General features: G+C 43.3%; 2 protein-coding genes across 2 annotated transcripts in view; one reads left to right on the top strand and one right to left on the bottom strand.

Moving 5' to 3' along the window:
• SYN3 (synapsin III) overlaps nucleotides 1-21,116 on the bottom strand; it is an 83,530-nt gene that overhangs the window by 27,128 nt on the left and 35,286 nt on the right. The window lies entirely within an intron of this gene.
• TIMP3 (TIMP metallopeptidase inhibitor 3) lies at nucleotides 1,288-18,632 on the top strand. Its single transcript, XM_053462242.1, has 5 exons — nucleotides 1,288-1,499; nucleotides 14,795-14,877; nucleotides 17,124-17,235; nucleotides 17,473-17,594; nucleotides 17,787-18,632. The coding sequence occupies exons 1-5, from the start codon at nucleotides 1,379-1,381 to the stop codon at nucleotides 17,982-17,984; spliced, it is 636 nt and encodes a 211-aa protein (XP_053318217.1). The 5' UTR covers nucleotides 1,288-1,378; the 3' UTR covers nucleotides 17,985-18,632.

Here is a 21,116-nt window from a genome sequence, read left to right as displayed (position 1 = left end):
ACTTCTGCTGGGAGGCTGTTCTGCTTATCTCCCAGCCTTTCTTACATTCCATCGATGTGTTAGATTCTGGCCTCTCGTTGTAACTTTTCTCCTGCTTTGGAATAAACTCCTCTGTACTCAATTTATTGATTTATTTTTGTGTCTCTTTTTCCAGCCGGCTCAAAGTGCGTCGCTCGCTCCCGGGTATAAAACCCGTTTATTACGTCTGCTTTGGAGCTTTTCCGCCTCTTAATATAACAGTCTGGGTGGCTGGGGTGCAAATTAACCCTTCATACCGTCAGTAACCCATTGTGTTACTAAGCTAAAAATAAATAAATAATAATAAACCAGACAAAAATTCTGCAGCTGATGAAACGCAGCTACTGCAGAACATCTTGGTGGCCGGAGCTGTCCGCTCCTGAATCAGCTCATTGGCAAATATGTTTTCCAAGAGGTTCTGCAGCAGCTGCTGATGAAATATGATGTACTTTTCATTGTACAGCACTGTGGAATATGATGGCGCTATATTAATCAGGTCTTCAAGAAAGGACCAAGATTTTAAAATCGATTGCCCTTCACGGGTATTACAGCAACGATGACGACAGCCGGTGCAGAAAGGGAAGCCCCGGGGCATGTGCAGAAAGGGAAGCCCCGGGGCATGTGCAGAAAGGGAAGCGGGGCATGTATTCATCTTAACGAGGGCAAATTATAAACGGCAAGTACAACACACTGCGAACCAAGTAGTCTAACAACAGTGATGAAAGGGTTACAGAATTTCCCTATATATACGGTATATATATGTGTGTACATAACTACCGACAGCAGCTGCCAATATTTAAATAAAAAGTGTTTCCAGCTTCTCTGGAATTTTCCAGAATTTGTCATTATTTCCTTACAAGGACTGTGTGCATGCAGGCAGATCATGTGTGGCAGAGGAAATGGTTTGGCTGGATGAGCATGATGGGAGTGGAAGGGCAGGCAGGGTATCCATAGTAACTGGTACACTGGATTAAACAAACTGGGAGCATCCAGTATACGGGATTTTACCCAGCAGGCGCAGGAGGAGGGGGCAGTTGTTTTGGTTATTTGTTAAACCTCTCGGGGTGCTCCATCCAGAGATACCCTGATCACACTCAGCCTGACCACGCCCTTCCTCGCTAAATACACGCCCACCTACCCAGATAGAGAGAGATGAGGTCATTGCACGTTGGTGCTGCTGTGGGGAGATTTACATGTGCACGCCCCGGGGCGGGTTTAAGCCCTGTATCCCCGCCCCTCCTGTATATTATGATCCGCAGGCTGCGCTGGAGATTATTTCTGCTCGGTTGTGTGCTGGAGGTGATTCGGTGTCACAGGGAAGATCCATTATTACCAGAGGGGGAGTCCTGCCTGCAGCATCATGTCCATCTTCATGCTCCTGAACCTGCTCCTTCTGTCCGTTGCGGAATTCTCGCGGTCGGCGGAGGGCTGCACATGTAACCCCACTCACCCCCAGGAGGCATTCTGCAACTCTGACATTGGTAGGTGCCCTCTGCGATCTGCCCTGTGCTGCTGCCAGGCTGCTGGGAGGGGTATGTAGTGGTATCTGGGTGCTGGTGAGGGGCACAGTGCCTTCCCAAGTCCAGGGTAGTTATGGTGCTTTGAATCAGGTGTCCTGCTTGCAGTCAGGGTAGTTTCTGGTGCTTTGAGTCAGGTGCCTCACTTGCAGTCCGTGAAGTTTCTGGTTCCCTTTGATCTGGTGCCCTGCTTGCAGTCAGTATTTTTTTATGCCCTGGATCTGGTGCCCTGCCTGCTTGCACTCAGGGTGCTTTGTGGTGCTCAGAGTCAGGGAAGCTTCTGGTGCTTAGTAAAGTGCCCTGCATGCAGTCAGGGGTAGTTTCTCTTCCCCTTGATCCGATGCTCAGCTTGAAGTCAGGATAGTTTTAGATGCCCTGCTCACAATCAGGGGTAGTTTCTGGTGCTTTGGGTCAGATGCCCTGCATGCACTCAGGAATTATTATGGTGCTTACGGTCAGGTATTTTTTTGGATCTGATGTATGATGCCTTCTGGCCATTGAGTGTTCAGGGAGTGGAGTGAAGCAGGTTGAGTGCAGGCAGAGGTGGGAGTGGGAGTGATGCCCCTGTACTGCCCCATCCCATCCCTTCCCATTCCCTTTTATTCATTTCCTGCCCCCCGTCGGGGTAAATGTGCTGGATTGATTTATATGTATATGTATATATTTATGTATATGTGTATATATGTTTTTTTGGATAATATATTTTGTGATGTTTTTCTGGAATTTGGGGTTGAAGAAATTTCTAGGAAAAAAACCTAATTTCTGGAATATTTCTGCATAAAATCTCCTGCTTTGAACGTTTACTTCAATAGTTCGAATTCATTCTAGATTTAAAAGCATGCGCCTGTTCGGGGCAACCGCAGAATAGAAGGGCGTCTGTCCACAAGAGCTTACAATCTATCTATATATATATATATAAGTAGCACGTTGTGCTTGCCGGGTCTTGCTTTTGCATCATTGGGCTGTAAATCTGTATATAATGTAATAATCTGCATATAACTGACCCCAGGGGCATCACATCTACCAGATTTGCCCCACATAGGTGTTGGGGGTATTAGACTTGGCCAATGTACCCGTCCCTTTAGAGCAAAGTACCAGAAACCCCCCCTGCCCCCCCAATGGAAGGTTTTTAAGACCTCCTGTATCTTGAGGGCACTTTTTTCTTCTTCTGCCCCTGCAGGAGGCATCTTTCATATTAAAGGGGCCAACCTCAGCCGGAGGACCTTCTTTAATAGATTGCAAGCTCTTTTGCGAGATCTTGTTTAACTTTAGTTATTAAATCTGGCCTAAATAGTATTTTATGGGGGTGCGGTGACTTAAGGCACCAACTTTTCTGTACCCTTCACTCTCCATGTGTGAAAAAGTTCTTGGGGCCCCTGGATACCCCCCCCCCGGCCTTCCATATAACAGCCCTGGATATACCGGCAGCTGCTCTTTTAACCATTTCTTTCCCGGTGGGTATGCAGGTACTATTCTTTCACGCTAAGCTCAGATCGACTGGATACATTAAAACCACATTCGGATTTTTTTTTAACGATTGCGCAAAAAACAAAAATCATAGCCGTGTTTCCCCACTAAGGGTTAAAGCATCCAGAACCGCCTCGTTAAAGGAAAACTATGCGACTATGTCGAAGTGTTAAAATGCTGCTTTCTGCTAAGCATAGGGGCTTTAGATGTAACGTAAGGAAGGAGTACCAGGTGGCATTAACCTGTCGAGTGCTGGGGCCGCTTGAGCCTGGCATGGAAATGGTTTGGTTTGCTAATTGTAAAGTTTTACGCTCCCTCATTGGTTGTCAAAGTGATGCATTCCAGAACACGCAGAACACACGCTCGCGCCGCGCTTTGTGTCGGTGGAGTAAACACGGAGCTGGCTTCCATCAGATTAATAGTCAACTATTTTGACATCGAAATGTGAATAAAAAGGTCAAATCTCCGGGAAAAGCGGAGAAATTTACAGCTCTCTGCCTACGTGACAAACATTTGGAGCCCGAGCCGTGTCCCGGGGGTCTGTTTGGGGTAACGTCGTTGGGGAGAAGGTGAAGGGTGTGTGTGTGGGGGGGGCGGCTTCTCGGACGCTCTGTTCTGTAACGTATTGACGAATGATGTCATAGATGTATACGGTCCGTGCAGATGTGCTGGCAGCGGGTGCATCCTGCCTCGCTAAAACTTTTCGTGATTAGATATCAGAACAATGGGTCCTGCCTGGAACATCGTGCCAGAGACAACACGCACGCCTGCTTACATCTAAACATACTTACACCCCCCCCCCAAAAAAACAAAGGGACTCCCCGCCCTTCGAAAGGCTGCCGGGGGCAACCAACAACAATCAGCAACTTAACAATAGGGGAGAGAGAACTTAATTAAAGGGACAGTTTAATGTCATTGACTTAAAAAAGAATGCATAAAATAAACACCCGATCGAGAAGCTGCAGCTCTGGTGCTGCAGCTGTCGTACTCCTCCGTGGTCCCGCGTTTCTTGACACCGATTGGCTGATTGAAGGAGCCAGTCAGTGGCAGGAAAGCACTCCCAACAAAATCAATGAATGACATTTAAAGGGGCCGCGCTGCAATCATATGCATTAAAGGTCGTCTGACGTCTGGAGCGCCCCCTTAAGCTTATCGGCATTGCTATTCGGTAAGGAGCTGCTTAAAGCTCTCCCTCTCCTCTCGCTCCCCTGGAGAGCCCCCCCTCGCGCTGCTGGGTGCGTCTTCTGGAATGTTCCGGATTAAATGTTGCAGAGGAACAGAAGAACTCGCTATCTGCGCGGGGAACACTCATCACCAAACGAAGCCCCAAGCATCGCCCGGCGCCATTTTACATCCGAACACAGCTAGGGCTTCGAGTTTTTCTTTTAACCCATTAGTGGGGGGTTTTGGGGGTCATACTCCGAAAAAAAGTTAGGTTAGGTGGAAAAATTTCGAGGAATCCAGATCATTTCCCTGAGAATTTGTTTTATTTTTGTAAATTTTTTTTTAGCTGGCATCAAATTCCACTTTTCTGTGTTACTTGCCCAAAACTGGCATTCACTCCCCCCCCGTCCAGAGCTCCCGCTGGCAGGCTGTACTCGGTGACAGTCTGTTTAATTCACACCAATTAGGACACTTCTGCCCGGGGGGAGTTTGCGCCTGCGCCGCTACGCGTCACCTACACATACGGTCACACTTTCCCGATAACTAGGATGGCATCCATCAGGAACAGCCATGATGGGAGGCGGGGGGGCTTGCTGTTTTTTTTTCTCAGCTTATAATTGGTCTGGCACCTGATGACACACAAAATCACGCTATTCGTTCTGGAATGGCTGGGTCTGAATAGCATGGAACAGACCAGGGGATGTCTGAATACTGAAAACTACTGGCACGTGAGGGTTTTAAAGGGACCGATCATCTAATCTGTGTTACTAATAAATCGTCATCAACGTAAATTCACCGGCCCGGACCGGCGATCACGAGACGGTTCCGGCCCTTTAAGGCCAGCGGCTGCCTGATGGCGTAGGTGCAGCCGATGGATGGATATGCATGCTGTGCTTTTATGATCGCCGATGGCCAGCCACCCAATGGGCATCTGGCTGCTGAGCCAGACGGCCGGCCTGGGCATGGCTCAGTCTATCTATGCTAGTATCTAGATCCAGAGAAATTGTCCTTGTTTTATGACATCAACGCGTGCCCCGGTATGCAGATTAATTATTCTATATTCATGGATGCAATTTGCATATAAGATTTGCTTATGTAGGATATTAAAGGGGGATTGCCATCATTTAGTTGTCCGATTTATATTCTAGTCATTGGGTACTCGGCACTGTGCGCTCAGTAGGTTATTTGAAGCAGAAGAGCAGGAAGCCCCCATAAAGTTTTGCGGGGGTCCCTTAGTCCCCTTTTCCCATGTGATTTCCCTGCAGTAAATCTGGCATTCCTACAGATGATGTCACCAAGGGCCGGGGCCAGAGTATTGACCCAAACCGACGCATTTCGCTGCCTTTTGTGGCGTAAATACTCAGTTACGTGTTAAAAAAAAAAATCGGGATTTCCACTCTACTCTCGGGAAAATGAAAATTCGTTATAAAGTTACCACTTCTAAGACTTTCTGCAACAAACGTAACATTTCTTACAACCACAGGACAAAAACTAAATGATAGAAAAGTACGGCGGGAGCGCTGCAGTAAAATGAATCCAAAAATGTACTTTTGATCCGTTTTCCAGTATTCAGGACTCAATCTTTTAATTTTGTATTTTTTTCTACCAAAAATCTGCATTTTCCAGTAAATGCAGAAGCGCTTGGCGCTGATATATATATATATTATTTATTTTTTTAGTAGCACCAGCGGAATAGAAGTTCCTGCAGGTTCTCTAACAAAACCTATTACTGTGCAAACCAACAGAACAAAACCTTTATTCTAGTTGTTGCCATCCCAACAAACACAAAAAAACCTCCACAATTGTCTGGGAAACCCCCCCCCTCAAAAAAAAAAAACTGAACGAGGGAAACAGACTGTTAGCAGAAAAAAAGCTTTCAACCAAAATGTCATTTTTTGGGGAAAAATGAAAACTTATTTCACAGAGAAATATAGTAATTCTTCATAAATGTATTAGAACCGTTGTATTTATTTTTAGACTAATCTAAAGACTAAACCTGCCATCTTCAGCCTAAATATCCACCCGCCGGGCAGTAAGACGGAAGGACCCGCAGATAGGTCATGGTGGCTCTCACCTTCTGGAAATCTCCGCGGCTTATAAAATCAGTGAAGTGTACCATTTCTTAGCTAACTCCGGTGATCCCCCATGACATGCCTGAGCGCTGTAGGGTATATTTTTGAACCTCCCTCCGGAAGCCCAAATTCCAGGAGTATCAAGGCCACCTTTCTTGGTCACAGTTTCTACTGCTGCCCATAGACCTCTAGATAAGTTGAATGCTTTCCTGAACGTTCCTCCCCATTCTGCATTGTAAGAAGTTATTACAATCTCCCCATCGTCTTCCTGAATATGTAGCAAGTGCTTCATCCCACCGTGTGGAATGACCTTCCTCTCCATCAAGAGCTGAGATGCCACCAAGCCCTAACGCCAACCTTTGTGACGCACCTACCCTTAATGAATACATTGTATCTTATTCAAAGCATTGGAAGTTATTTGGGCTCGTTGGTGGAGATGGTACTAAGAGCGATCCAAAGAGCCAATGAGATACTGGTCTTCTTTGGAGGTGGGGAAGACCCCCGTTTCTGCAGCCAATGTTCTAATTTGGAACACTGCCATACAAATATGGAGTATTCCAAAAAAGTCAAGCCATATATCACCACCTTTATCTCCAGTGAAAATACTTCATACCCAACAGAATAATTTAAGATTAAAACAAAAAGCTAATTTTAACTTTTTAACTTTTCAATTAAGAGATATAGACGCTCTGGAGGAGTTAAATAAGTCTGCATTGGAATTTTGCCCTACCCCCCCCCCCTCCCCCCCCACACCCAAGGTCTACTAACAATGAATTTACCAGTTTTTGTTTTTTTTAGAAACCGCTCTTCCAAAACTAAAATCCTAAAATTCTGCGATGCTCGGCGAAGCGTTGAAGGGGCAAGTGAGATTGACATTGGGCCTGCAGATGAAAGATGCGGTGTTTAATCGGCTGTCAGGAAGCCAACGGATAGATGGTTGGCCAACGGCATTGTGTGTATGTGATCTAAGGGAGCGGGCGAAACGCCGAGGAGATGCTATTGTTCTAATTATACATTGAGCCATGTTTTCCCTTTGTGTAAAAAGGAGCTCAAAGTGCAGCACGGGCTTCATTAATCACTCCGGGGGGGGGGGGGGAATCACTCCTGAGATAGAGACAGAACAGACGTGTCCAGCGGAGGAACGCAGAGAAGACAAGTCCACATGAGTCCCAACGTTTAAAATGGCCAAAGAGGGACCTTCTTTTGTTTGAGGGGGTGCAGTTAGATGCGTGGCCTGGGGGCAAAGGTTTACCAAGACCTTTTGACCTATTCATGGCTACTTAAGTAACCTCGTAAGGCCTTTAGAAGAATGTTTCATTTATTTTATAGACAATTCTCTTGTAGAACCCCGTGATAACTAGCCAACATTCCGAGCTCCTAGAAAAGAGGGGTATCAGGGGAGGAAAAGGTGACTGGCCCAAAGAAACAGGGACACTTGAGAGGTGGGATAAAAACAGGTGGACTTGCCGCCCTCTTCAGCAGTCCCGTTTAGTGGAAGAGGAGCCAGAAAGCGGTCTGTTTCTCGATGTTTTCAGAGAACAGCTTGTACTTTTATCCCCTATACGGTCATAAAGATAAAGAACACGTGTTCTCCATGTCTTGCCGTCGGAAACCATTTGTCTTATTGTGGTCGGTTACCACTCGCTGTACCAAACAGATAACTCGGCTCCTCGGAAGTAAGCGTCGGGGAGGAATTTCAGACTTGGATATAAGTAAATGTTACTTTTGTGTTTATATGAGTGGTTCTTGGAAATTCATGGCTGGAGACCACCTTTGAAGGTCGTAGACTGAAGGAACTTCTCCCTACCGAGCCGGCCACAGATAGTCGAAAAATACAACAATGCGAACCGGTTAAAGTTAAGCTTTTTTAGCACACCCTATGTCTCCCCCCCCCCTGAGGCACATGTTCTAAGTCACACTTATATCATCGTTCAGAGAGCCCTGTCATGGAGAAGACAGGTGGTTCAGTTTTTAGATCTTCGTGGCAGTGGTACCGTGTTTAAAAATCACCCCCCCCTTTTTTTTTTTTTTTTTTTTAAACTTTGGGTTCTTTTGGCATGTTCTAGAATATGTGACCATGATTCATTTTAGATTTTTAATCTAATATTTCATAAAATAATTTAAATAATTTTAAAAATTTCTATAATATTTTTTTTAAATTACATTCATATTATAGAGAAGCTGGGATATGTAAAAAGTTACTTTATATAATTTAATTTTTTTTCAAAAAAAAGGTGCATCTCTCATCCACCCACCTTTTGTTCTTGGAATTGCTGCCTCTTTACGGTGATTTAGGAGGCCAGGAATTCTGCAGGAATGTGATGAGCTTCAAATTCCCACATTTTTAAGCAATTATCCTTCTGCTTTCGGTATTCTCAAACACTGCAACCTCGCTACTTATTAACCCCACTTCTTTTGAAAGCAGAGTGCTCTTGCATCATATCTTGAAAGGTCCCATTGGCATCGTTCCCAAGCCTTAACGTCTCACGTATGTTAAATTTAAATGATATACCTATACATGTACTTAAAACGCAGCACTGGCCTATATATTTGTACGATTTCCTGGACTTTTTAAGAGTTTGGCCACAGCCGGCTCTTCTTTTCTGCGTTCAAATGGTTAAATGGTGGTGTTTTTTTTATAATGCTGGAGGAAACATTCCTTTTGACCATAAAAAAAGCGACTAATGGATTTACCATGTAATTTTGGAACCGCAAATATGGCCGGTTCTGACAGTCTCGTTAAAAAATTCTATAATAATAAAAAAAAAAAAAAAATAATCTTTTTTTTCTGCTTTACCCAAAACGTGACACTGAATATGATTTCTGAATTCTCTTTGCCTTGAGCGTAAAACGTTCGCTGTTTATGTTGGAAACGCACCTGGCGTTACTTTTTTTTTGCGTTATTCGGCACATACAACCCCCCCCCCAAACAAAATCCAGTTGAAACTGGTGGACTTTAATGGATGAGGAACTAGCATTAGCCCCATTGAGTCCTTTAAAAGTTTGATTTGGGGGAGGGCAACCCAATTTTGAGGGCTTGTTAATGAATAAGGTGTTTGTTTGGAGACCAGGAATGCGACTCCCCTACTGTAATATCTGCCGGTAGAATGTAGCATTCCGACGCTGGAATCTACTTAGCTCAGGAATTCTGCCGTCGGGAGAGCCTTACAGAGGCTTCCACTGGAAGCTGTTGGCTTAACCCCGCTCTCAGGGTCACACCAAGACTTCCTGCGTCTTATATAACCCCGGCTTCTGGCTCGGGTCAAGTTCAAGGGTGCCTTGTTGGCTGTTTAACTCCTAGAGGGTCCTTCAATAGATCTGCTGGGTTTTTTTTACGCAGAAGTCTTCTTCTCGCTTTTTAGATTGCACCTCCATTCAACGTGGGGCTTTGACGTTGGAGAAGGAAGCCACCAATGTCCATCTTGAGTCAATATGTGGCTCTTTCGAGGCAGGGTACTATATTTGGGGAAGTCGGCCAACATTTTTCATAGGTTGCCTAAGAATTTCTCGTCTTCCTTTTAACGGGTCTTCAAGTGTTGACCGACGACTCCAAGGTCCCACCAACAGATGGCCGAGAACAGACTGGAGTCTATGGTTGGGCATCTTTAAGGCTGGAGTTCACTTACCCCCCCGTTCTGTCGATCTGATACCAAGAATATAGGTTAGATTTTTATTCTTACTCGAGCGGCAGTTCCCATAAGATGCTGCCGGAGGTCCGTTACGCAGTGCCGCACAAGGGAGCGTTTAAACCTTGTATCTGCCAGGAGGCGATTTATTATATAACGCTTCCTGCTGTTCTTTATTGGCTATTTTTAAACCCCCGTAGTAACTCCTATACCATCCGCTCACATCTCTCTCTCTTTTATTTTTTGACGTCTTCCGTTTCAGCTGTAAAGGGTGTGATTTGAATTGTTTCCAAGGGAAAACATTTATCAGCATTTGGAAGCAATCCCACGAAGAGGAAATGGACGTCCATCAGTTTCTGTATTCTGGGGAATATTCTCACATTTATCACGGCCAGTCCTATTTTTTTTATTATTTTTTTTTAAGAGGCTATTGTACGCATTTCTCATAATACAATACAGCGGGATCGGCTGATGTAGGAAGCCAGCGATTGGCCCCTAATCCTCATCTCGAACCTGCTTTACGTGTAATTGAGTCATACAACAATAAAAAGACGGTTCTATCGACAATTTAATTTATAAAGCCGTTTCCTGCTGTTTCTATACTCATCATTGGGGCTTTTAGGGCTGTAGAACCCTGCGATACCCCCATACCCAGCAAACATTCCGAGCTCCTAGAAAAGAGGGGGCATCAGGGCATAAGAGGGACTGGCCAAGCTAAACAAGGACACTTGGGAGGTATGTAACATATTGTCTCCTTGTTTTTTTCTCTGGTCCAAGAATAGGATCGGTGTTGTGTTAACCTTCTTTAAGACCACAGACAATGATAAGAGGGACGGGCAGATGGTAGTTTTAGAAGTAAACATCTTCCTCGTGAAGCCAGACCTCCCACTAACAATGAACTCTCCAAGTGGCAATTATTCTGCCAGCGTCGGTACAAAGAGGGCAAACTGATTATATATATAATTTTTTTTATTATTTTTTTTTAAATAGTTTACTATCCATTCTATTATTTATTTTTACAGTCAGTATCCAAACTTATCCCGAACACCGTTTGAGAGACATATTCCCTTGCCGTGTCAAAAATCTTGGTATTTTAAAGCCAAAATGTGATTTTATATATATAGTTTAGGTTTATTTATTATTTTTATTATTATTATTATTAACGTATGGGAAGGCACATTAAACTAAATATGTCATTTAGGATACATGAATCCATTAAGTCTCTTTAATCGCCCCGTTGTCCAGGTATAGAAACCAATGACGTTCAGCTTTCCTGTATTGGAGACAATAAACAATATCTTTATATTTCGTGGTGTGCCGGTGGGGTTTTGGGTGGTAATTCACACTTACGCCGGTGTTTTCGCCCCCGAATGATGCGTTTAATTGCTTTTTTTGTTATTATGAGCGAGATGCGAGACCCGGCGGGGGAAACGTTAGATTAAGGCAGAGATTTTCGGTTTACGTCTCTCCGCGGCGTCAGACACGCCGGTTCCCAGGGATCGGAATCGCTAATAAGTACCTGGAGCCCACGAGGCGTCTTCCGCTCCTGGATTGTTCACGCTTGTGATTAACGGATAATAATGTGTTTGGGAAGCGCGACCCCCCGCTCGGCGCGTTAACGGGGGAGCTTGCCGTTTAGTAATGATTGAGTTCCGTGTGAGAAGCGTACGCGGTCGGCTAATCTCTTTATATTTCCGCTACGGGACCCGAGAAATTTTATAGAAGATCTCCTTTGGAACTGAGTTAATGAGCGGAACCTAAAGGCGCTTTAAATATTAACCCTTTAATAGCCCATCACGGAGATTCTATTAGGATGACTGGATAATGGTGGCAGCCAAGCTGATCATACCTGGGAACTCAGCGGGTTTCGCCCCGAAACTCCAGATCTTTGGGTCGCTTGCCTTCTCCTTCCATATATATCCTGAAGAGAGAAGTAGCCAGAGACTGGAAGTTCCCAGGTATGGTTGGATGTTCTGGATGACGTCACCTGTATTCAAGCAGGAATCTCGGCTGTGGTATAGCTCGGATATCATTAAATCAGCGTAGAATAGGAAGGCGTCAGCCCCAGACTGTGTGACCCTAAGAATCTGCTTATTCAACCCAAAATTGGGGTAAAAACTTGACATTCATGATCGAGTCATGACAGTTCCCTGGTATTATCTATATTTTTTCATACGACCGCGCCGTCAGACAGTTACAGAACCCTCGCCCGGGTGACCCGCATAAAAACAAGTCTGGTAACAAAATGACAAAGTCATCCCGCATCATTTGAGACGTTTGATCTAATCCTGCTTTCCTAAGGATTTTGCCGGGGGGCGTCTGTTCTCACGCCCTTGGAAAGGTGAACGTCTCCCATTAAGAGGGGCAGCATACGGCAAGCGGGGGGGGGGTGTCGGAATATCATTTTTCAGGAAACTTTGCTGATCTATTGTGGGAAACTGTTACTTCCGAGAGTCTCCGTCTAAACTCCTCGGAGCGCTTGGCACTTATCTGATCATCCTGTTGGCCGGAGCCGGAGGAATGAACTATGCTTTGAACTTGCTGCCCGGGGCTCGGGCTTCAAATACTTTGGCCCATCTATAAGCCTTCATAGAACTAAGCATAGCAACATTTAGTATCTGCTCCCCAAACGCTTTGATTATTTGTTGGAGGTAAGACTAAAAAAAAAAACCTAAAAAATTACAAAAAAAAGCAAATAGATGAGTATATGCTATCCTATGGCAACAACCTATCAGTGCCCACTTTTTTGTCACATGACAATTAAGAGTTCCCGACAAAAAAGTCTGAACGAGGCATCATTTGACACGATTAAAGAATTATTTTTGGAAGCTTATTCCGAAAATGTCCTCTTCTTCCGCTCCGTCCGATTCCAAGCTTCCTTTTTCCTTGATGCCTGTCCGTAACTTGTAGATAACCTCTTTAATCCGGGGGGGGGGGCCGGGGCGGACTCAGCCGGTCGGGTTTCTATTCCTTAAATTCCTGCGATGTGGTGTAAGGGTAAATTTCCACAAGCACACGTGTGGGTAATTCATGGAAGGGCACAGGGGGGCACTAGCAGAGACTTTTATCTGGGGGGGGTCGTCTCCGCTGTTTATGTCTTTAAAATAGTTTTCTAAGATATTTTTAGTAGCACGTGTGCCCCTACGTCACTGTGCTTCCCAGCATGCATCAGAAACGCTACTCCTGATTGGCTGCTGGTTTTGCATCTGTTTAAACCCTTGTGACATGATTGATAACAGGTGCAGGCCACCAGTTTGGGTCATTCCAGCGTGCATGGCCCCCATACCACTGACATAATAGGGGTTAAAGGGGCACTCCAGCCATCATATACTCTTTACTGCATGTGGTAGCTGTGGGAATTCTACAACCCCCCCCATATGCATTTGCCCCCACGGCTGCCCCTGCCCCACGGCTGTTTGCCCCGCAGGAGACGTGTTCTGCTGAAAACATCTCAATGTGTATGTGATTTACGTCCTTGTCATATTCCTCCAGCGATAGCGTCTAGAAGGTTGCAGGAGGAAGTGATTTCCTACCACCAGCGAGAAATGATGGGTCGTGGAAAAGGAAGACAGCTGCAGCAACAGGGCTGCAGCTTCTAGGTTACATTAAAGTACTCCTGGAGGGTTAGGGTTAATCAGAGAGTCCTTTTAATATGCGTTCTTCCCTAGTGGGGGTGACAGAGACAATAAACCGTATTGGGAAGGGATTTTAAGGGGATGTGAAGGCCCCCACCAGTACAACGAATGGGTGCATCGAGGGTTAAAGGGAGCGTTTGGATGATGAAAGGTAATATCTCGCTGGGGTTTGGCTCTGCGGTTTGTGGTTTGCGGTCGGTCCTCTAAACCTCTCCTAATAGTGAGCAGGACAGGATCTCTCTGGGGCTCTGTTAACATTGTAATGATATGCTTAACCCTTCGACAACCAGGGAGGTCTTCATCAGCACGTTACTATAGCGGATACTATTCACCACCATGGCAGTGCTAAAGATGCAGAGCTCGGCGCAGCACTGCTTCTAATCGCGCTTTAAAGAGCAGGCATTTGGAAAGCCGCTATTGCAATCCCTCCAAATGTAACAATCCTTGGTCTCGTCTTAGATTCGAGAGCAATATGCCTATCCTGCTATCCCTTATGAGCTTCTACCACTTCTTCTGGGAGGCTGTTCCATTTATCTACCACCCTGTCATTTACCGATACAAAAAAAGCAGAAAAGTTTCGTAGGTCTCGCAAACCACAGAAGGTCTCAGCGAGAAGTACTGTTTTACTTGTGATATCAGTCCCGCATATATATATAGATAAACTTAAATATTCAAAATAAGATGAGAACAGACAGGGAACAAAAAAAGAATTATCCCCCCCCCCCCGAGGGCAGCAGACGCGGGAATCCAGGCCATGTTTAAATAGCTCGGCTTTGGCACCAGCCGTAATAAAACCTCAGGTGAGTTACCTTACATCTCACACCATCAAAGGGAAGACGATCGTAAAACACGATCCTTCTCAGAATAAACGAGTTGGATGTAACAAACGATTAAAGGCACCCTCTACTCTTCCAGACACCCCATTCTTGATGAATATGGAATTAAAAGCACCGCCTCGGGGGGGGGGGTATAGCAACAGATGTCTGTACTCGGGGCACAAAAATGACAGATTTCTTTTAACCCCTTAAGGACAACGGGTTGTCCCTTAACCCATTAATGACAATGCATGTACGGGCTTTGTCGTGAAGGGGTTAAATATTAGCTCGTCCTGGTGAAGCTATTTATTTATTTTTTTTATTTGATTTTTTTTTTTTTTTTACCAGGGATTCTGTCCCTTTAATTATTTTTGTGTTTTTTTAAATGAATTATTTTGTCATTTAAAAATATATATATTTATTTTTTTGATTTATTTTTACATTTTTAACGTTTTTAATTTTTTTTTGTTTTATTTGCAGTCATCCGAGCCAAGGTAGTGGGAAAGAAACTGATGAAGGATGGACCTTTCGGAACAATGCGTTATACCGTCAAGCAGATGAAGGTAAGACACGCGACGCCGGACTAGTATTGACTCTATTTAGTTCTACAAACTGTTTTTTTTTTAAGTATTTTTTATTTTATTTATTTTTGTTTTTTTTGGCCGAGACGGAGTTCTCCAAACCCCTGGGGCTCAAAATATGTGGTTGTTTACGAAATAAAGTTGCTGTTTTTATTCTCATGTTTAAAACTGGGCAGAGTCGACAGAGTCAAGGTCCCGTCTGACTTTTTGGGTCGGTAAACATATGAACGCATCCTCTTCCTCCTCTGGGTCGTGCGGCTACGGGGCAGGGTTCCTCGCTCGCAGGAGTTTTGTTCCAACTTGTGATGTCGACGTGTAATTTTATACGGTTTTTTGTTAGAAATAATAAATCCAAAAAGAGCATGAAATAATTTTCCAAACTTCATAAAATAATATTGTTCCTCTTCTCACGTTGACGTGTAGACAGGAGTGGCAGCGTCGGAGCTGCCAATATCACCCCCCCCCCAATGATGACTGTCTGGAGCCATGAATAACTCTCTGGAATATAAAAAATGCTTTATAAATCGAGTCCTATTAACCCCTCTGCTGCCAGATAACCTTTAAATGGCTCGTGTGTGGTGTTAAAGGCTTGGCTATGACCCCAGTCACATGGCTGGCTCGCTTCTCCACCAAGAAGGAAAACGATTACTTTTCTTCGTAAAACCTGCAACTTATTAACGAAATAAAGCTTTGGGGAGTAACGAGGAGGCCACATGTCATCTAAACACAATGCTGTTATTTAAATGCCGATGCCAAAGGGGCCATGCGTGGGTACTTTTTTGCTCTGGGGTAGAAATTTAGAGTCTGAGTATTGGGAAAATCGGATTTTACGTTCTTAGGTGATGAGAAAATTAACATTTTTGGTTCCTAAAGTATTGAGCCATCTGCAATGGGAGCTTAGATTAGATATTTTAGTTTTTTTAGGTAAGTATGTATCGCTTGCTTAATATATTTAGTATTAAGTTGCAATTACTGGCTTCTAACTAGGAGATACAATGTATCAAAATCTAGATCTCCCAGCCAATCCCACTGATCGAGTTTCCCCACCTAGTAAATCACATTTGGAGATCTACTTGTCCCAGCCAATCAGTGGAAGATCAACCTCCCTCTTCCAACCAATCACAAGCCACTTACCGGGGTCAACCTAAAAACCAGACACCCCCTTCTCTAGAAGATACGTGTTCTATTGTGCCCAAAACCATCGTAATCATGGTCCTAAGCCCTCCGTACACCAGGGAACAGAATTAAAGGATTCATGATGAGGGCAGAGACAGAATATTGGGTGGCCCATGGTCTGTCTGGGTATATTGAAGGTTATCTATGCTCACAAAGTCCTTGATCCACATTGAAGAGCTCTTGTAGGCCACCAACAGCTTCTTCTTTGCTTAAGCAAAGTCTACTGTGAAAAGATCAATATTAGGGCGTAGCTCTGCCAATCACACTGCATTATATCATTGGGCGCTTGACGGCTAATAAATGAAAACATTATGGTTGTAATCACCCTTATCAAATCCAGATGGACGGGGAGATGTTTAATCAATGGCCAACGGTGACATCAACCTAAAACACATCTTGTGCCAACTTCTAACGTTCTTAAATAGATTGTTTGCCTGCCAGAATATCATTAGGTTTCTCATCCAGGGCCCTGGACATGAAACAATTACTTTTTTATGCTACTTGACAAAAATGTGACTTCACAACGAAACGGCATGTCCTCCAAGGCCATGTCACCTACAAGGCATGCAGAGAAACACCGCGGAGATCTATTGATGAGAGAAGGTTTCACGATAAGAGGATTCGGAATGTTGTTGATCAACGTTTGTTTTAAAAGGCAGTGGCTTCTAATGCTGGGGCACTCAAGGACTTGTGATGTCATCCATGAGCCCAACTACAATATGTGGGTAGTGGTATGATGTCACATCACATAGCGTCCCTTCCAGTTCTTTTACAAATGAGCAGTGTCTGATTTGAGCGTTGTTTCCAGTTTCCGATATCCCGGCACTCGGTGTTATGGTTGTCACGGCTTTACTATTAGGACTGCTCTGTAAAATTCAAAAGAGCTGGCAACTATGGATGCACAGATCTGTAGACCAGTGCTTGACAAGTTACTTGATACAGAACATCAAACAGTAGCTCTTAGAGACCATATTCAAATTCATTCATAACCCTTATAGAATAATATTGCCGGTGGCTGCATTTAACCATCACGGTCTGTTTCTTGTTTTCAGATGTATCGCGGCTTTAAGATAATGCCCCACGTTCAGTACATCTACACAGAATCTTCAGAGAGTCTGTGTGGGGTCAAGTTTGAGGTGAACAAATACCAGTATCTGATAACAGGTGAGTCACGATGCTTTGGTTTACCCCCCGGCCCTTAAAGAACAGCATAAAGAGATGTCATTAATAATCCTTTATGACAGAACTTGACATTGAGGACCATGTACCCTACAAAAAGTGGAATGATGGGCCATGTTGGTTATTAAGACAGCGTCATGTCCATCATGTCCATGAGTTCCCCCCAATATCTATATGTATATTTAATGGGGCTGGTTTGAATTCTCTCCCTTGCTTCTTCAGGACGCGTGTATGATGGGAAGGTGTACACCGGCCTTTGTAACTTAATCGAGAAGTGGGAGAAGCTGACCCTCGCTCAACGCAAGGGACTCAATCACAGATACCATCTTGGATGCAACTGCAAGGTAAGGGTCTTTCGTTCATTTAATAACGCAAACCCTTCAGAGATCAGCTTCTGAAATACTGGAGATTCTCTACTGTTAATGTACGTGTTTTACATTGAAATACCCCCAAAAAGTTATTTTAGAATTGACCAATCCCTCGCATTATAGCTGTTGGTCAGGAACGTTGGTTCTCATGGTGTACTTCTCTTGCAGATCAAGTCTTGCTATTACCTGCCCTGCTTTATCACCTCCAAGAACGAGTGTCTTTGGACCGACATGCTCTCCAACTTTGGCTACCCTGGCTATCAGTCCAGGAATTACGCCTGCATCAAGCAAAAGGAGGGTTACTGCAGCTGGTACAGAGGATGGGCCCCTCCAGACAAAACCGTAATCAACACCACGGACCCCTGAGCCCACCGCTCACGCGGTCCAGAAGATATTATAGACACTGATCAAAAATTTTAAGCAGCAATGAAATTGGTGCCTGATTTCTTGCTAAATTTCGCACTTCGAACTCTTAAACCTTTGCCATCAATACTGAAACTATATTTTTTAATCACCCATTTAAGCCAGATGTGGACGGGGGTTTTCCTCTTGTGTACGAGATATTGTAGACATCAGTAAGGGCATTGTTAGCAAGAAATACTGGGAAGTGTGGATACCTGGGGGTATCAGTGCAAGGAATTCTTCTCTGCAGTGCCAAACTCCTGCCACAAGAGGCGCTGTGTAGCTAACAAACGTGCGAAGAGCCACTCTGCGCTGTGAGGAACCTCTCTATTGTGCCAACCAATCTCTATATAAAGAGAGGGGCACTGTTTAACCACTAGGGGAGAAGGGGGTAATCACTCCGAACTATTAACTATTTGACAAAAGTATTCCCAATACAACAGCGTATGTATTTCTCTTTCCTTTGACATATACGTTTCTGAAACGACACTGTGAATTGCCTCCTTTTGTGCTTTCTAGATAGAATTCTGATGGAAAGTTGTAATTCATAATGGCAAGAACCCCGACTAATTGTCACAAAGCCCTATAATCTGAATTATAAAACTGGAGGGGGGGAAAAAAATAATCTTTGCACTAATAACTTACCTTCCCATTCCTTCAAATTCGGTATTAAACAGTTTCATGCATTATTGCTGCCTTGCACGTAAGAGCCTGAAATTACGCCGCCATATTGAATAAGATAAAATCAAGAAGACCCCCATTAAAAAAATTAATAAATAAAAATAGAAATTTAAAAGGACAGTTGCCTAAACTGGATACACTGCCCTCTTGTGGCTTGGAGTGGAACTATTTTAATGGATTTTTATTTGCTTTGGAATTACTGGGAGACATGTCAGGGAGTTCATGTTATTAAGTAACGATCCGTGCTTAAAAAATGTTATTTGATCAGCGATTGTGTCTTATGGCCATCAATGATTTACTGGGTGGTTTCCCTGGCTGGTACCACTGGTGGTTTATTGAATTAGTAGTCGAGCTGCCCATTCATCGATGGCATGTAGAGGACTTGTTTAAGTTTAATTTTTTGCCCTTCATTTTTCTAAAAGCGGGAGGAAATCTGAATTTATTTTCCGTAAGATCTAAACCCTCACAAATTTCAAAAGTAGGGTGGGTTTCATAAACCTCAGATCCGCGTCAGGATGAAAACTAAAAAAAAAAATAGCCATCTGTGACATTACCAAATTACTAAATTTTACAGTTTAATATAAGTAACTTATTGTTACCATTGAGAGCCGCCATCTTAGCCTGTCCCTTTAAATCTCAGGGGAGGGGCTTACTAAGGATGAGCCATTACGCAACCTAGATATGGGGGGGCCACAAAATAAACTCTAAATTTTAAATCTGCTTTAAAGCAAAAAGTCAATTTAAGTAAAATAAATAAAAAAATAGCAAATTGATTAAAAGTTTAATATTTTTATATGAATATATTTTTTTTCCTGGATATTTTCTAGATTAACAATTAAGTACATTTCTAATATAATTTTTCCTGTTGGGGGAGCATAAGTTCTGACAAAATGGGTGACAAAAAATGTATATTTTTACTGAGGTTTTATTTTTCTTTTATTTATCTTTGTAGAGATAAAAGGTTTTTTAATATATCTTCACTCCATTCCGCGTTAAGGAGTAGCTGTTTTTTGTAACATGAAATCTTAAATGTAGTGGTTTATGTTATTTCTCAGATAAGGATATTTTATATGTCTAAGCTATATATATATATATATATATTTACGTGGGATACTCTTGGTTACCGATAAGCGTGTGATTTTATTTTTCAAGGTTTTTACGACAGCATGGTTTTCCATGCGCGGCTTTCTGAGGTTGGAATAAGTGCAAAACGGAAAACGGCTGCTTAGTAAATGCAATGAAATGGGTTTTTCCTTCTTTGGTAAATTCTGGGTTACCATTGCCGTGGGATTTATTTTTTTTAATCAAAGTCATTATTAAGATGGGACTTTGATAATTGCCAAATCATTTATAGAATGTAATTTTAAAAACTGAATTTTTGGTTAATTTTGTTTGATTTTGGTTAATGGTGGAAAAGTCTTTATCCGGTCTTCTGCCCTCCATGTTTTTTTAAGGACATAGTGATGCCTGCCCATTGAAAGCTACATAGATGGCTCCTGATAAAATAGTTATTCTGCTAAATTAAGAGTCTTAGTTTTTAGGTTTACTGTGTTCACTTCACTAATGTGCCGTGTATTTAATGGTGCCTAGAGGCTAGCCCCACCCATTTCTATCTGAGGCACACCCACGAGGAGCAGCTTGTTCTTGTTTTTGCCTGATCAATACAACCCTTTACAGTCCTTTCTAAAAGTGAAGCTTGTGGCAACTTAAAGGGTGATATGAGGTAGTTTGGCTCTGTTCTCGCATTAATTTGACCAGCTACACTCCACATGTAATTTAGTGAATTTAGTACCAGAAAGGGGAATAAAATATTTGGCTGGCAGCAGCCCGGGTCCCAGCTTCTGCAATCACGCATACAATGTGTATTACTCATTACACAGATGATATCTTGTTAATTTGTAACTTTGCAGTGTTTTGTTCCCTTCGGCTAAATTGTACTAAATTCAACCGAAAGGTCACAATGTTTTGTTTTGGAAACGGCAGAAAATGTGTTAATAAATTAAATTGTGTAAATAAATACATTATTCTTCTAAATGCCTTATGGTTGTATATCTACTGCTCATGTTTTTTAAACACACACCCCTTATAACACATGTACCTCAGTGTTAAAATGCCGGAAGAAACTGTGCCCAGAATTCTGGCCCAAAAGTTGGCATCCCTCCCGGTATTCTTATAGGGATCACATTAGTGTATAATTGTCGCATATTGGGAAAGGAGGTTGAACTTGATGGCCCGGTGCCATTTTTAGATATGTTGCTGTGTAAAAGCTAGGTATTAGGAGAGGCTTCCATACAGAAACCCAATTTACACGCATACTGCCGTTCAAAGGTTTGGGGTCACTTAGAAATGTCCATGAAATGGATCAGAAATCCAGCGCAGACGGGGTTAATGTTGTAAATGACTATTGTAGCTGGA

This window comes from Spea bombifrons, chromosome 4 (genome assembly GCF_027358695.1).
Source record: "Spea bombifrons isolate aSpeBom1 chromosome 4, aSpeBom1.2.pri, whole genome shotgun sequence".
Classification (NCBI taxonomy): domain Eukaryota; kingdom Metazoa; phylum Chordata; class Amphibia; order Anura; family Pelobatidae; genus Spea; species Spea bombifrons.
This window is presented reverse-complemented; position numbering and strand designations above follow the sequence as displayed.

Coding starts and splice junctions, on each gene's coding strand:
- TIMP3 (XM_053462242.1), top strand. CDS start 1,379: ATGTCCATCTTCATGCTCCTGAACCTGCTCCTTCTGTCCGTTGCGGAA. Junction 1,500..14,794: donor ATTCTGCAACTCTGACATTG/GTAGGTGCCCTC, acceptor TTTTATTTGCAG/TCATCCGAGCCAAGGTAGTG. Junction 17,595..17,786: donor ATCTTGGATGCAACTGCAAG/GTAAGGGTCTTT, acceptor CTTCTCTTGCAG/ATCAAGTCTTGCTATTACCT.